General features: G+C 36.3%; 1 protein-coding gene across 6 annotated transcripts in view; it reads left to right on the top strand.

Moving 5' to 3' along the window:
• The window catches only part of elmo1 (engulfment and cell motility 1 (ced-12 homolog, C. elegans)), a 153,884-nt gene that overhangs the window by 58,427 nt on the left and 80,577 nt on the right, over nt 1-14,880 (top strand). For all 6 annotated transcript variants that reach the window (XM_015357490.2, XM_015357487.2, XM_006635778.3 and 3 more), the window contains 2 exons: nt 6,634-6,738; nt 12,897-13,005. In XM_015357490.2, coding sequence (XP_015212976.1) covers nt 6,634-6,738; nt 12,897-13,005 — 214 coding nt within the window. The remainder of the gene's footprint in view (nt 1-6,633; nt 6,739-12,896; nt 13,006-14,880) is intronic.

Below are 14,880 nucleotides of genomic sequence, written 5' to 3'. Positions count from 1 at the left end.
TGCAAACTGACAATAATAGAAGAAGTACTAATAATCACAGTAAGGAGTAGAAATGTCTTCCAAACAATTGTTGTAAGGGAGGCAAGTCGCTTTTCAGGCCATCAAGGCCCATGGGAGGGATGGGGGACTAGGGCCACTATTTTTCTCAACCATCCGACACTGGAGGTGGAGGTGATGTGGTCAGCATCACACTCCGGCCAGCCTATTACCTCCGGAAGGATTAGCCCCTGGTACTCATCTGGAAAGCAGGCTGAGTGGACCTGGGAGCCATCTGGAAGGAATTAGAGCAAGCTCCATCGCTTGCCCCTACGTGGGATTGAACCCAATCAGGAGCTAGACACCCTTGCCGTCTGAACTACCACAGCTCCTGGTAGTTTCTAAGTGACAGATTAATTGAAGCATCAGCCACAAATGTCATGTTCGTAGTGATGGGTGAATCATATAAAAGGCATATTAATCATATTAAAGCAGTGAGAGGTCACCATTATTCAAGAATCAGTGTATTACTTAACCATCTTAAGCATTATACAAATGATTTGCTGCAAGCTGTGGAGAAACAAAGACTGCATATGTCAAAGAGGAGGTGTATAGGTTTGTGTAGAATCCACTGCTTATACTGTATAGTTGTGACCCAAGAATTCTCTGCAAACAGAAAAGGTTTGTGTTAGACCTGCAGCAAAGACGACAATAATGATGAACATTAAGAATGCAGGAGATTCTGTGGTGTTTTTAAACACAGTTGTGCGTGTGATTGTCTCTCATTGTTTTCCTACCCTGTTTGGTATTTTAGGTGCTCTTGACTAGAGGGCAGTGTAGCATTGGTTTTTAATGTGTGTGGTAGAACTAGCTAGGGATTTTTTCTGTGTTGGGTGTGGTGTTATAAAAGCATCAATTACAAGTTTTGGTTGGTGAGACAGTGTATGATAGCCTCTGACACAATCTTGTTTACTATGGCTGCCCTGCTGAGGGTACCATTGTTAGCTGTTGTCAGAATGATTGAGTGCCCTTCACTTGCTATAGATAGCTTCATAATGCATGACCTACTTTGCAGCTTTCATTTACTTTATTTTGCATCACTTATATGCAATATTTTAAGTATCCACAGTCTCTCTGTGGCACAGCCAGACACTGCGCAAAATGTGGAGTGCACTGTAAGTCATTTGTCATCAGTAAATGTTAAAGGTGTCTTGCCATATAAAGCAAGCAGAAGTATAAAAATTGATAAAGAAGATACAGAAAATATTCCCTTTATTCCATTGTGTTAATTGTTTCATTATTTTGATCATGCTTTTCAAATAGGCTCTATAGCCTGAAAAAAATCAAGCCTTAGACAAAACAGCACTTTATTGTGAACCAAGAGGTTGTCAGCTTCACTTCAATTGTTCTCTTTATCAAATACAACTACCTAAAATATGATATTGTGGCGAAGAGAGTGTATAGTTTTTAGAACTCTGTTTTTTTTTATTCTTCTCTCTTCTCTGTACCTTCCTGTTCATTTAATCCACTGACCTATTGTATTATTTTGAAGGAAAAAAGTCAACTCAGTGGTTACTGCATTCAGGAATTAAAAACAGGACTGAATGATTCAAAGATCTGCTGGAAAGCAAACAATGCTGTTACTGTTAATTTGTACACTTGCTGGTCAGTTAGGAGCTCCCTATGTCTTATGCCTGTATCTGGTGAGACACAAATATCTGCACTGTGTATGCAATCACTTTTCCAAAAGAACTAACGGGGTTAAGCTGCTCAGCGGTTTAAAACATCGGAAGCCAAATGTGAGATATTGAAGGAATAGAAAATGAGAATTGAATTTTTTGTTGTCCTCCAAAACACCTACATTCCACTATAAATAAGCGAATTATACAACATTGCATAACCAGAATGAAAACCTCTTTAATTACTGACGAGAGCTCAGCAGGTTATTTATTTTATATCTTGAAAAAACATTTTTGAAAAAGTTCAGAAACAAAATAAACTCTACAGTTATGGAGCTTTGAACTCTAATCCTGTGGAATGATGTAGAAGCCTTTCTTGCCTTGAGTAATGTGGTTGCTCAGGGTTTTGTTTTCTGATTATAAAATGCAGACCACTTGGATTACCATCATTGTTGTACAGTATTTTTAGCAGAACTCACTTTTCAAGATGTTAAGGAGACAAGCAATTTATGTGATGACACAAAACATATGATATATCAGTATTGAGAAAATCCTAGAAAGCAGTAAAACAATTAAAAGGCACATGATGAGTCTTGGATGAAATAGGGTGACTGTCATTTTGTAAATTAAAGCATTCATTTATCTTTTCTAAAGATATGACTTTCCAAAGAGTATTCAGCATATTTTTACTTAATTCAGCAGGATTGTTAAATCCCGTCTTAAAATAATCATATATGACCCCTTCAACTTCTGTGCTTTTTTCTTCTCTCAGACCTGTTTCAGGACATTTAAGATTCGGACACACAAATATAATTAATACATGTTACTTCTCTTAATGTGTGGTTGAACTCTGAAATGACAGGGTATTTTCTCCATGATCATTTTGTGAGGAAATTAAATGAAAAGAAAATTTCCTTTAGTAGACCCTCATCCATGGTAATTCTTACAAAGTTTCTTCAGGACAAAATATGTACAGTACCATCTGTCTTACATCTCTAATGGAGGCTACGGCTTCCTCAAGCTTATACTGATTTTTTTTTTTAGATGTTAGGTGAGCTATTCTAAACCAGGAAGCTGACCACAATTGCTTTGACAGCACTTTCTACTTAGTCTGCTACAGAATCAGAATGATCAGAGCCCATTCATTCTCTGCCCTTGTACCTCTGTGCCGGAATGAACTACCCTTAGAAATTTGAAATGTTCAGGCCCCGACTACTTTACAGCTCCCGTTCAAGACTTGTCTGTTAAGACAGCGCCTATGTCTAATTCTCCTCACTGAATTACATTCTTCAATCACTCTTACACTCTGTCTCACTAATGTAATGTGACTTGCGTGTTGCACCTATTCGGTGGCAACAGGAACTATGTACTCTTAGGCTGTCTTTCATCAATTTGCTCGACCAAAGCATTTGCATTCCACTTTCAATTTGTTTCGGTCTTGTTATTATTTTGCAAATTTGTTCTTGCTGTAATTAAATGATTGTCTCTTCTACTTACCTAAAGTAACGTCAATATATAAGTAAGAAGCACTGGATAAGGACATCTGCTACGCAAATGAATGGTTTCCGATAAAAGGTCAGCAGCAATTTCATTGCAAGTTAGAATTCCAAATTTCACTGCTTTTAGAGGCATTATGTAATCAGAAGGCACAGAGCTGACAGACTACAGCAGACAAGCCTGTAGCTGTACCAGCAGGCCATTTCTGGGCCATGGTATGGAGGCGTATATGGAATGGAAGATGAGAGATGCTGTACTGAAAAATCAAAATCAATTTGTCCTTTCATGAGCTGCAATGCTCGTTTCTTGTGGAAATTGTCAAACTAAAATGTCTAAAGAAAAATTGCTTTCTGAAGGCATTTTCACTTTCCGTTTTTCATCTTTTGTTTTCTCTGTGTGTATGCGGCATGCCATCCGCTACTTGTCATTGGTAAAAGCTCGACTAACATTAACAAATTCTTCTTAGCTGTCTCCTCAATAAGTTCTGCAGGCTGATGGTAGCCAAGAAGAATTTCACGGCTCTGTCTCTGATAAGTCATATTTTGTAGTTCTTTGTTTTAATGTGTTTTTTTTTTAAACCCTGTGGTGCACATTTAGTAAGAAACAGTTTCAGGCCAATCTGTGTGTTGATATACGCTCCTCAGACATCTTCCTGATATCACTAATCACTCTTTGTGTGTCCTGTTTAATTTGCCTCTGATTCCAAAACAGCTGTCTAAGGAATGACTTGCAGGGAGTCAAAAGCTCTGCACAGACAATCCAATTTCAGTCTTAATCAGGAAGACAAGCGTGCAGAGCAACTGCCTCATGGAAAAAGTTTGCGTTGTGAATTCAATTCAAATTCTGTTTGTATCAGGGCAATTGGTTTTCAGGCAGAGGTGATGTTTTCTCTACAAACCTCTTATACAACACTTTGTACAGAAGACTTGAAGCATTATTTGTTAGTAACAAAAAGGGAACTTTATGATTTAATTTAAAATGTTCAGATTTTGCAGCCTTTCAGTTTCAGTGGTTTGGTGAACTTTTATGTAAGATTACTGTTTACAGCTAGCAGATCATGGAAAATTAAATCCCTCTAGACACCCTTTTTTAAATCCCTACAATGGCATTGACTCTCGTTAGTAACTAACACATAGAAAACAAGGGTAGAAAGTAAAGTGGCTGTTAAATAGAAAGAAGCCACAAAGTCAATGAAAGCCTTAAAACTGGACCAGATTCATGATCAACTTTCTGGAAGCAGTAATTCTGTCAACTGACAGAATAAATGTGTCTCTCTGCAGGAAGACAACACTCCGTTGTCCTGTTGGAAGGTGCACAAAACTTATGTGTATGTGAAAAACAATTTTTCTCTCATGATATACGTCTAATCACTGTCACCCTAAAGACAGCTATTTGTACCCGGAGAGGCATGTGAAATACCATCTTGATGTAAATAATGCAAATAAATGATGATATGTATGGATACCGTGTATCTATGTAGGTTAGAAGGAAATATTTTATTATTGTAGTGATTGTTAGCAGATGTCCTTATCCAAGGCAACTTGTAATGTACAGTGTACAGGTATATGGAGATAACATTAGAAAAGTACAAGAATTAATTATTTCATTCTAATAAGAATTAACATAATAATTAAGGTTAGCATGCATTCAAGGATAGAATAGAGAGCCGTAAGGACACAAGGATACTTAACTCTACTTAAAAAACTGCAATATTAAAATTTCCTGTCATTTGGTTAAGGACATTCACAAAATGAATGTAAATATTGCCGTCTTACATATACTTAGGTATTATGTAGCTAAAAGTGAGTTTTCTCTGTGTTATTGATAACTTAAATAGTACACAATTAGATGATAAGAACTCTTTTTACTTTTTTTTCTTATTTTGGCTTGATCCAGACTTTTAATTTTACAGTAAGACAAATGAACCAATACATTTAATTTTCTTGTAAAATTAAGTGATCTTTAATGAACTCTTGTTACAACTTATTGCACTTATTAATGTGTTCCTTACTGATTGAATTTACTTTTATTAGTAGTCTGTGTTAAGTGTTAGACTAAATATTTTAAGAAGCATCACGTTTTACCTGTAAAGCTAATAAGGGCAGTCAGTTCTTCAGTGGTGTTGCACATACAGTACGGTACATGACATGTAGCAAAGGCTCTAAAAACATGAAAGAAAGTTAAGAGGACATTTCAGACTTTTGTTCTTAACATGATTGTCATTTTAGCTGGGATGTTCTGACAATTTTTGTTCTAAAAATAAAACTGATGTTTTCCCTTGTTTTTTTAACATTCTGCAGAAGAACAAGTAGCTAAAACCTCACCATCATTCGTTATGTTTTCCGATAACACTGTTGTCTTTAGCAAACATCCTTTTTCTACCCAGTTATTTACAAAGGAGTTATTACTACACATCACTGAGAAAAACCCTAGAAAATGTTCTGTCTTTTATATTTTGCCTTTCCTACCTGTGATTAAGTTTGAGCAATTAGAGGAAGAATTAAATGAAGAAACATATCACTGACTTGTTAGAGTTATACTGTATATTAGGAATTTTCCAAATGCTGAGTTATGATACTGCATAAAATGATGTTACTGTTCCTAGCAAACATATTCAGATCATTCCTGTTAGGGTCCCATTTTGTGAAATCACAAAAAGGTGCAAGCACATTTTTTAAATTAAAATTGTATTTAAAACGTGAAAGCTCAAATTGAAGATTGAAGGGTAAGTTAAGTAAATGTCAGCAAAAACCAAAGAGAGAAATTCAATAAAATGAAATATTTTAATTGCATTAGCATTCAGACCCATAAACTCAATATTTGGTGGGAGACTCCTTTGGCAGTAATTACAGCCAGAACTTTTGCATGGTATGGTGCAATTTTTAGTCATTCTTCTTGGCTGATTGGCTGAATACCAAGTTGCTTGGGAATTGCTTATGGACAACAGTACTCAAGTCATTCCACCGAGGTCAGAACACTGGCAAAGCCACTCAGTGACATTCACTTTCTTCTTATTTTTAAGCCATTCTAGTGTAGCTTTGGACTCGGGTTGTGGTTGTAAGTCTTCAGCAGGTTTTGAATTTTTCCCTTTACTTTGCTCTGTTCATGTTTCCTTCAGTCTTGAACCTTAAATTGCTGTTATTGATAAAAAATGTGACAATGTATGCAAGGGGCTGAATCATTTTGCAAGGCACGGTACATGTTCCATATGCTAAGTTAAGTAATGTTTGAAAATAATCCCCGTTGTCTGAAACCTGTTTTGTCCCGAGCCGTGCCCCACCTTCGCTCGGCCTTATTCTCTGCCTGATGCAGAAGTGCCACTGTGTTTTATAGCGGATTAAAATTGAATAAGAGGAGGACAGATGGTGACTAAAACATGCTTTTACTATCAGATTAAGAGCGGCTTGTGAACACTTTGGTGGGGGCTGGGGATGTTGTGTTGTTTCTGGTTTTGTATTCATTTAATTTTTTTTTCTCCTAGAATCATGTCAATCCAGCTGTGGATTTCACTCAGATCCCCCCAGGAATGTTGGCTTTGGATAATATGCTGTACTTTGCCAAGCACCATCAGGATGCCTACATTCGGGTAAGGTCTTGCAGCATGCAATACCTAATATATTATAATATTAATCATAACCCAAACTGTAATCCGTCCCCTTATCTTAATCCTGATCCTCCACTTTTGCTTGCTGTTTGCTTACCTTGATTTGGTGCAGAGAACTGTTGAAATTTCTTAAGTCTACCTCTGTGCTGTCACATAATGTACTGCAGTTTATCGAATGTGTATGGTTAAAATAAACAAGTAACCCACGTTGTATGGTATTTAAAGTTATAATGTTTTGGCTTTAAATTAAATGACATTGATCAACTAAAAGAAACAGCAGTAATCGCAAACCTAGAGAAATCCTCCTAAAGAAACCACATGAATCTCTTCTCTGCATCCAGCCTGCACTTTTTCTCTGCCTCCATGAATAGTACGCCCCACTGTATTAAAATAGGCAATAAAACTGACTATAAAGTGAGCCTGTAAAGTTGTAACCAGCCAGTCATTCTCCATGGTGCCAACACAGAACAGGAAGTGTTTGTTATGATCCAAAAACAAGCCCATGCTGAGATGTGGATACTTGGGCAGGGGGCAGGGAGAGGCTCATCATTAGCTCGGTTCACCTCATGATCCTGGCGCATTGCGCTGCTAATTTGAAAGCTGCACTTGACAGCCTTCGGCATGGATTCATCCCACTCTGCTCTACTTCCATACAAGACCCCGTCATGCAGGCCAGATTGGGAAAGAGCAAATTTGTGAATGCTAAATTCACAGATGTCAGTACCCAACTGTACTTTCTTTCAAGAACAACCTGCTTTAATTCATTAGAGGCTTAATTAAAAACTTAAATCTTCCAGTGTTGCTTTCATCCTCAGACATCTGCCTGCTGTCGAGATGCTGAAACAAGAGAGAAATTAATCTTGACCGTGTGGTCTAGAATCATACCTTTTGCCATTTCTGAGAAACTCTTTATATTGGTTAACCAGATAGTCTTCCAAAATGGTGTCTCTGTGTTGTAACACAGAATAAAGCTCAGAACAAGGTGCTGTTGAAGTTTTTTTTTTGCATTAGACATATCCTAATGCTAAGATAGGATACTGTATACTTTCATTTCAATGTAGTCCCTATTTTTTTTACATGCTAATTTTTTTCCATTTTTGTATAAAGCAAACAGCCAATGGGCCACATAATAGCCTTCAGCCATGCTACGCAGTACCTTAGTCACAAATGGACGCATGATAACTCTTTTCCAAAGAAGTAAAGTACTGTAAAGACGCTCTGGAAACAATCATTTTTGACAACATGGTCCGCCAATACTTGTTAGTGTCTTTTAGGAAATTAAAAACCAAATTCTTTGAAGTTTCTGTAAATGGTTTTAAAACCCCAACGGGAACAATTTGTACAAGTTCAAAGTGTGTTTTTTTGCATAAAAACACGTTCAGTATTGTGACGAATCCGTGTACGTATGCATGCATTCAACATTTTTAATTCAGAACTTGGACAATAGACTGAAGATAATGAGAACTGGCAACAGAACAGAGAAGCACATTAACCCTTGGCTCTCCCCCAGGACTCCTGAAAGTTGGGAACTCTGCCCTTATGTATCTCCCTTATTAGGGGAGATGACACTGGAAGAGAGAAGTGTTGGATCACTCCGGCTGTAGTCCTCACTCAGATGTTTATAGTGACGAAACTGATGTGCAGTTTGCTGGCCCAGAAATGGAATGTAGTTTAGTTGGAGCCAGGATACCCAAATTGTAGAGTTAACAGTATTATTTTAACCCATGCTATGAAGAAAGGTCAGGGTTGTGATTTGGTGTTAATTTTTCCAATACAAAGCATCTATTTGTCTTGGTGACTGAACAGTCTCTGCTTATTATTCCTTATGTTTTAGGCAGTGTTGAAAACAAGAATCAAATGAATGGCATTTAGTGCATTAACAAAAATCCTGTTGACTTCACAACCCCGAAGACCCTGATACTTACATTTTGCTTAGTTTGGGAATCAACTTACAAACACAATGGGTTTGGCAGTTTAAATTTTGCATTTTATTTATACTGAAGAAACTGCTTATAGCTGCAGCAAATATATTATATGTGGACTTGCTGCAAAGGATCAGAGAAAGGCTAAACAAAGGAAAATGTAAAAGGTAAGCCTAAGGAAAGTGCTTTGCTTTCTAAAAATATTTTCAACGGACACTGTCACAGGCTGGTAGCTTGTGTGTCCGCCAATGGAAACAATAACGTCACAATATGAAACACCATAGGAAGGATATGAATATTCTTGCAAGGCACAGGTCCATGCTTAGTGGTGTACATACATCATTAATCTATACCATTGTACTTTAGTGAGTGTCCATGAGCACAGTAAATGATTAGAGTAGCAGATCACAATTAGAAAACAATTACATATTAGTAATAATAATAATATTATTGCTTACACTTATATAGCGCTTTTCTGGACACTCCACTCAAAGCGCTTTACAGGTAATGGGGACTCCCCTCCACCACCACTAATGTGCAGCATCCACCTGGATGATGCGACGGCAGCCATAGTGCACCAGAACGCTCACCACACATCAGCTATCAGTGGGGAGGAGAGCAGAGAAATGAAGCCAATTCATAGATGGGGATTATTAGGAGGCCATGATTGGTAAGGGCCAATGGGAAATTTGGCCAGGATGCCGGAGTTACACCCCTACTCTTTTCGAGAAACACCCCAGGATTTTTAATGACCACAGAGAGTCAGGACCTCGGTTTTACGTCTCATCCGAAGGATGGCGCCTGTTTACAGTACAGTGTCCCCATCACCATACTGGGGCATTAAGACCCACATGGACAGCAGGGTGAGCGCCCCCTGCTGGCCCCACTTACAACTCTTCTAGCAGCAACCTTAGTTTTTCCCAGGAGGTCTCCCATCCAGGTACTGACCAGGCTCACACCTGCTTAGCTTAGTGAAGAATATGTTCTACTCTTTTGGCCTGAATTAAATACAATTGTCTGCCAGCAGATGACAAATGTTTTTTGTGAGCGTGTTAGGTTTGACATTTATTTATGAAGTGACTTCTTGTACTAAAATATTTTATTGCATTTTTTAAAAGACTTTTTAAATTAGTCCATGGAGAATTTTTAGCAGGATTTATCCAGTTCTCAATAAAAGGACTCTGTAATTTTGAAATTGAGTGATACTCTCTTTCTAAAAATTAAATAAATTTAAATTTTAATATTTAGTCTACAATGACATTTCATCTACTGTGCCTGAGGTTGACAGGTTGACAAGACACAATGAAGTTAAATGCAGTTTCTTAAACTTGCCTGCCCATTATTAAAATATAGTGTATTTGGTTAACTGTATCACTGTTTCATTATCATACTGTACCTGCTTAGAAAAGCTCACACCACAAGTACAGTACAGTATATGGAAAAATCCATTTCATTTTTCTATATCTTCTGCCAATGGCTGCCCCAGGCTGTTTTCAGTGATAAAGCAGAAGGCATCCAGTATTCTTTAATAGCTATTTCGATTGTGATTCCTTATGAAGCCATTATAAGATCTGACATTTTTACAAAAGGAAATAAAACCACTTCCCTACCAATATGATCTTCACAACTGGCTACGGCTTTTTTTTTAGGTTGAGAAGACAATATTTTTAAAGCTGTTATTATTGTATTTTCTTAAAATGAAGGTAACATCATTAGAACCGATCTTGCCCAAACACTTAACATCTAAAATAAGTGTTTATATTAATTATTTAACAGGCCTGTGTTTGTTCCCTGAAGGCAGTATACAGGATAATCTTTGTGGGCTTTGATACAATTATGTTTTCTCATTAACTGTTTAAGGAAATGTTTATTTTGCTGTTTGGTCATATGTTTGAAATTGAGGGTTTTACTATATGTTGAGAAGAAATGTATAAATTCATGACATTGTTAATTTAAGAAATAATTGTGTTAGACCCATTAATCTGTAGTATAATTTTTAATCACATTTATATTGATTTTAATACATTGTAAATATATTTGATTTATAAAACATTTATATATGCCAAGTGCAGCCTCTTATCTAAAGTTTTACTCATATGTTTTATACAACATGAAATACACGAAGATGTGCTACTGGTTTCATAAAAGACAGCAGTGCTGTTATACGTAAAGGCTTTATCTTGTCCATTTGTCTGAATGAATGAGCAGAATTAGAAAATTCTGTCAAGATTAGTAAATATTTCATGGACTGTGGCATTGAGACTCTGGCCTTTAAGACTAAGATGGCTTGCTGTTAGGTAGCATAGTGATATTTGGCTTTCATCACATTTTCCAAGATGGAGATGTTGAGCTCTTGATTTCTGATCTGTTATTGTCAACAACAGATGACAAGTATTAGACTGAAAAGCTCTACATGAATCAGATATAAAGACTTCAGGTGGTATTTTCATTAAAACCAAGTAGTCAGGAAGCTTTAGAAATGTGATGTATTCCTGACATTCCTTTTTGTGATGCACCCTGTTGATTCACGCTATGACACAGTTCCCAAAGGCCCAATACCTTTTTAAAATAATTAATGTGATAATATTTGGGTTGCCTCAAGAGAAAATCCTGAGCTGAAGAAATCTCATTATTACTTAAGTCTGTGTGATATTTTACATTTTTAATCATGAACCCAGTTGAACCTTACATCTTATTTGCAAACGAAATGCCTTTTCAGAATTTTTCAAACCTATAAATGTTATGTAATTCAATTGAATGATGACTAGCCCCTGAATGAGTAGATTAAAGGAGAAAGATTACATTATTTTCTAAAACAGTTTCTCTTTCTTTGATACGAGTTATTCTTTTCATGCACGGTTTTTCGGTTTATTCTTAAGATTTGTATGAAGAAAACTGACATTTTCTCATCTTGAGCACAATGGCAGACTTACAAATCTTCACAAGTGGCACAAAATTGTGTTCATTAATCTTTGGTAGTTAGCATGGGGCATATCTTTGCCGAGCTCTTTATACAGCACATCACTTATACACATTAGGAATTCTTATTTCAGCAGGGGGTTTAACTTACAGCTAGTGCTTATAAACCAAGGCCACATTAGTATTATTTCAAATCTGAGAAGGTAATTAAGAATAGGCTTCTAGTTACATTTTTTGCGATTATGCACAGGGTGAAGGTTTTTCATCTGTGATTGAGTTTGAAGGACACCATGTATGATAGAGGCATCAATTTTTTATTTTTATAGTGTACATTGAACATTAGAGTTAGTTATTGACAGGCTAATGGACTTTCTTTAACAATGGACTTTGACTGATAAATTAAATCACTCCACTTTTTAATTGAAATATGTCTCAAATATAAACATATGTCGCAAATATATTTAGGTGTTTTGACAGTACATTTTAAATCGAGAATGCTTCCACAGGTTTGAAATGTAAGTGTTTCTTTTTCATGTTAATGGAATTTTGCGATACTGTCAATTCATTTATTTTAACACTGAGTTTTGATAAGTGGTCTGAGTGGTTTGAGAAATTGTGACTATAGTTCCCCTTTAATGCTGCAGGCCACGAATGGCAAAATGCAACATGGATATTTTAGGTATTACCTTTATATAACATACAAGAAAGTCCATTATAAAAGAAAATTGGTAACAGTCTTGACCAGTTGAATATTGCAGATTTATCTAGATGTGGACTAGGGACAGGCTAGCCTATATTCAGCTCCTCATTACAGTTAAAACCAGATCAGGTTTGTTATCACAAATTTGTAGTAGTACAGTATGGGGTTTGGAAGAACATCAATACCAGTGAGACCAAACAAAACTGCATTTTCTCTCAGGTGTGGTTCAAGAGAAATCTTTGTTTAAAAATATCAGTAGGGGGATTCATACACTTTATGGATTAAGTTGGAAAGTACCGACTGGCATGTAAAATCGCAAATACCACAATTTATTTGTAGGATCAGGAAAGAAGAAACAATTTGTAATGCAAAATGATTTTACAGAAAGAAGATTATACCCCTAGAGGTGGTTGTTGTGCACAAAATGGTGACATATTAGTGTTGGAAACCATCTTGCTCTTGATATCGGTGCCATCTTTTGGCTGCTAATTATGCTTTGAACGGCTTTCCAAATTTGATTTATAACTGTACCTCATTCCTATACAACATGACGGGCGTTCTGCATTTTCCTTGAGACTCTTTCATTCTTTTTGCTTCAGATTGTTCTAGAAAACAGCAGCCGGGAGGACAAACACGAGTGCCCTTTCGGCCGAAGCAGCATTGAGCTCACCAAGATGCTTTGCGAAATCCTCAAAGTCGGAGAACTACGTAAGTGTAAATTATCAGAAATGTGGGGGCATTTGAACATAGATGGGCCTTCAACCCATTTCCAGGTAATCATTAGCATGGACAGTACCTTGCCTTGATGCTCATCTGGAAAAGCCCTGGAAGGTTGGCTGTTATGTTCCAGAAAAAATGACACCTTTAAAAAGTAATTGCTTTAGTTGTCAACTTGTTAGTTGTTCTGTTAAGAACAAGCTTAGAGGTGATCTGCTTTTTCAGCTCATGAGTCTTTCAATGATCCCTTAACACTAGCATGAAAGTAGAATGGTGTTAACATGAATTCCAGTTATAGCCATTTTCCTGATTCACTTAATCCTCTTCCCCATATCCTTTCTAGTTCAATTAAAGTTTGGGGCTTAAAAACGGAACCATCTTCTGTTAAAAATGTTATTTTACTGGTTTTAATTAGTCTCTGGTTAAAAGATCCCTAATGAGGGGACGGAGGGCAAATATCAATTGCAAGTTGTTTTAGCTTTCTTTCTCCTTTGTAGGAATTGAAGAATCCAGTATAAAATGTTTTTAATAGTAGAAAAAAATCAGGTTTGTGATGTAGTGAGAATTGTTTCATCTGTTATTTTACTCAGTTTCACCCTCCTCAGTGTGTCTTCTTAGCCATTAGACTGGAATAGCATTGAAATTACATTTAGTGATATCTCTTGTGGAAAGCCCACTTGATAGCACAAAATTGCATCAGGTGCGCCAGGGGTGAGCCAGTAGTTACTATAGCAAAGTCATTGCATTATAAAGAAAAATAAAACCTGAAGACCATTTGGCAGACTGTAAGAAAATACTTGCACATTCAGTGTCTCATGCTGTTAGGATAAAAGGGTCTATTATACAATTCCATTGGATTCAGTCAATAAATAATTAAGCGAGCCTAATGTTAGCCTTTTTTCTCCTAAGCTGCATAGCTGATCTGTATTGTCAAGGCAATGGGTGTTCAGATAAATTGCAGATTAGAGTCAGTCTTGGTCACCTCTGCATTAATCCAGCAATTATCTGTATGTCAATGTACCTTACACCTATCTGGGTGTTTGACCGATCCCTCAGAGCCATGTGGAAGAATTTATGATCTGTAAAGGGATTCAAATTATTGATTGAATGTCCAATTTTGTCCTTGTTACTAAGAGTAAAGTTATTTACTTTGTTTTTATGAAGAAAATAAAACAGTTTTACATTGTCAGTTCAAACTGAAAGAGTTTTTGCCGTGAATGATTGAAACATCCTTTTAAGAATAACTAATTAAAAACGAATCATGCTATCCAAATGTTACAGTAAATGTTACAGTAAATACCGTACATTTGTATTATACATAATTATGTCACAATGAAAAATCTTTTTCCAGATATAACCATGAAGTGTCAAATGCTCTTTCACTAAGAATGTTCTCCTAAAATATTTGTCAGCCACATAACTAATTTTGAGGCATAAGATTTAGAAGCCGTGTGGTTTCATAATATTCAGATACTAATATAAGAAAATCCTTTTCTGTCACTCTGCTTTTTAACATTTTATGACTAGAGAAATAATTTGTACATGATATACTCACTAAATACTTCAGTAAATGATCCTTTCTGTGCATCTCAAAGTCATACATTAATGAAAATTCTTTATGGCTGATTTAGTTGTGTAAACATTAGTTACTTATTTAGTTTATCTAGTTCACTTTATTATAAGTGAACAGATTGAGACATGGTTCATGAATTTTAAAATGTATGCCAAAGACTTCATTAAATTATTCTGAAATCTTATTAAATGGTATATTAAAAAGGAACGCATTCTACTTTTCAGTAAACCTATGCACATTTCATTCCTAAGTAGTCCACCACATTCGTTCATCACAAACAAAATGATAAGGGA

This window comes from Lepisosteus oculatus, chromosome 10 (genome assembly GCF_040954835.1).
Source record: "Lepisosteus oculatus isolate fLepOcu1 chromosome 10, fLepOcu1.hap2, whole genome shotgun sequence".
NCBI classification, from domain to species: domain Eukaryota; kingdom Metazoa; phylum Chordata; class Actinopteri; order Semionotiformes; family Lepisosteidae; genus Lepisosteus; species Lepisosteus oculatus.
The sequence above is the reverse complement of the archived record's forward strand: the minus strand, read 5'-3'. Positions and strand labels throughout refer to the sequence as shown.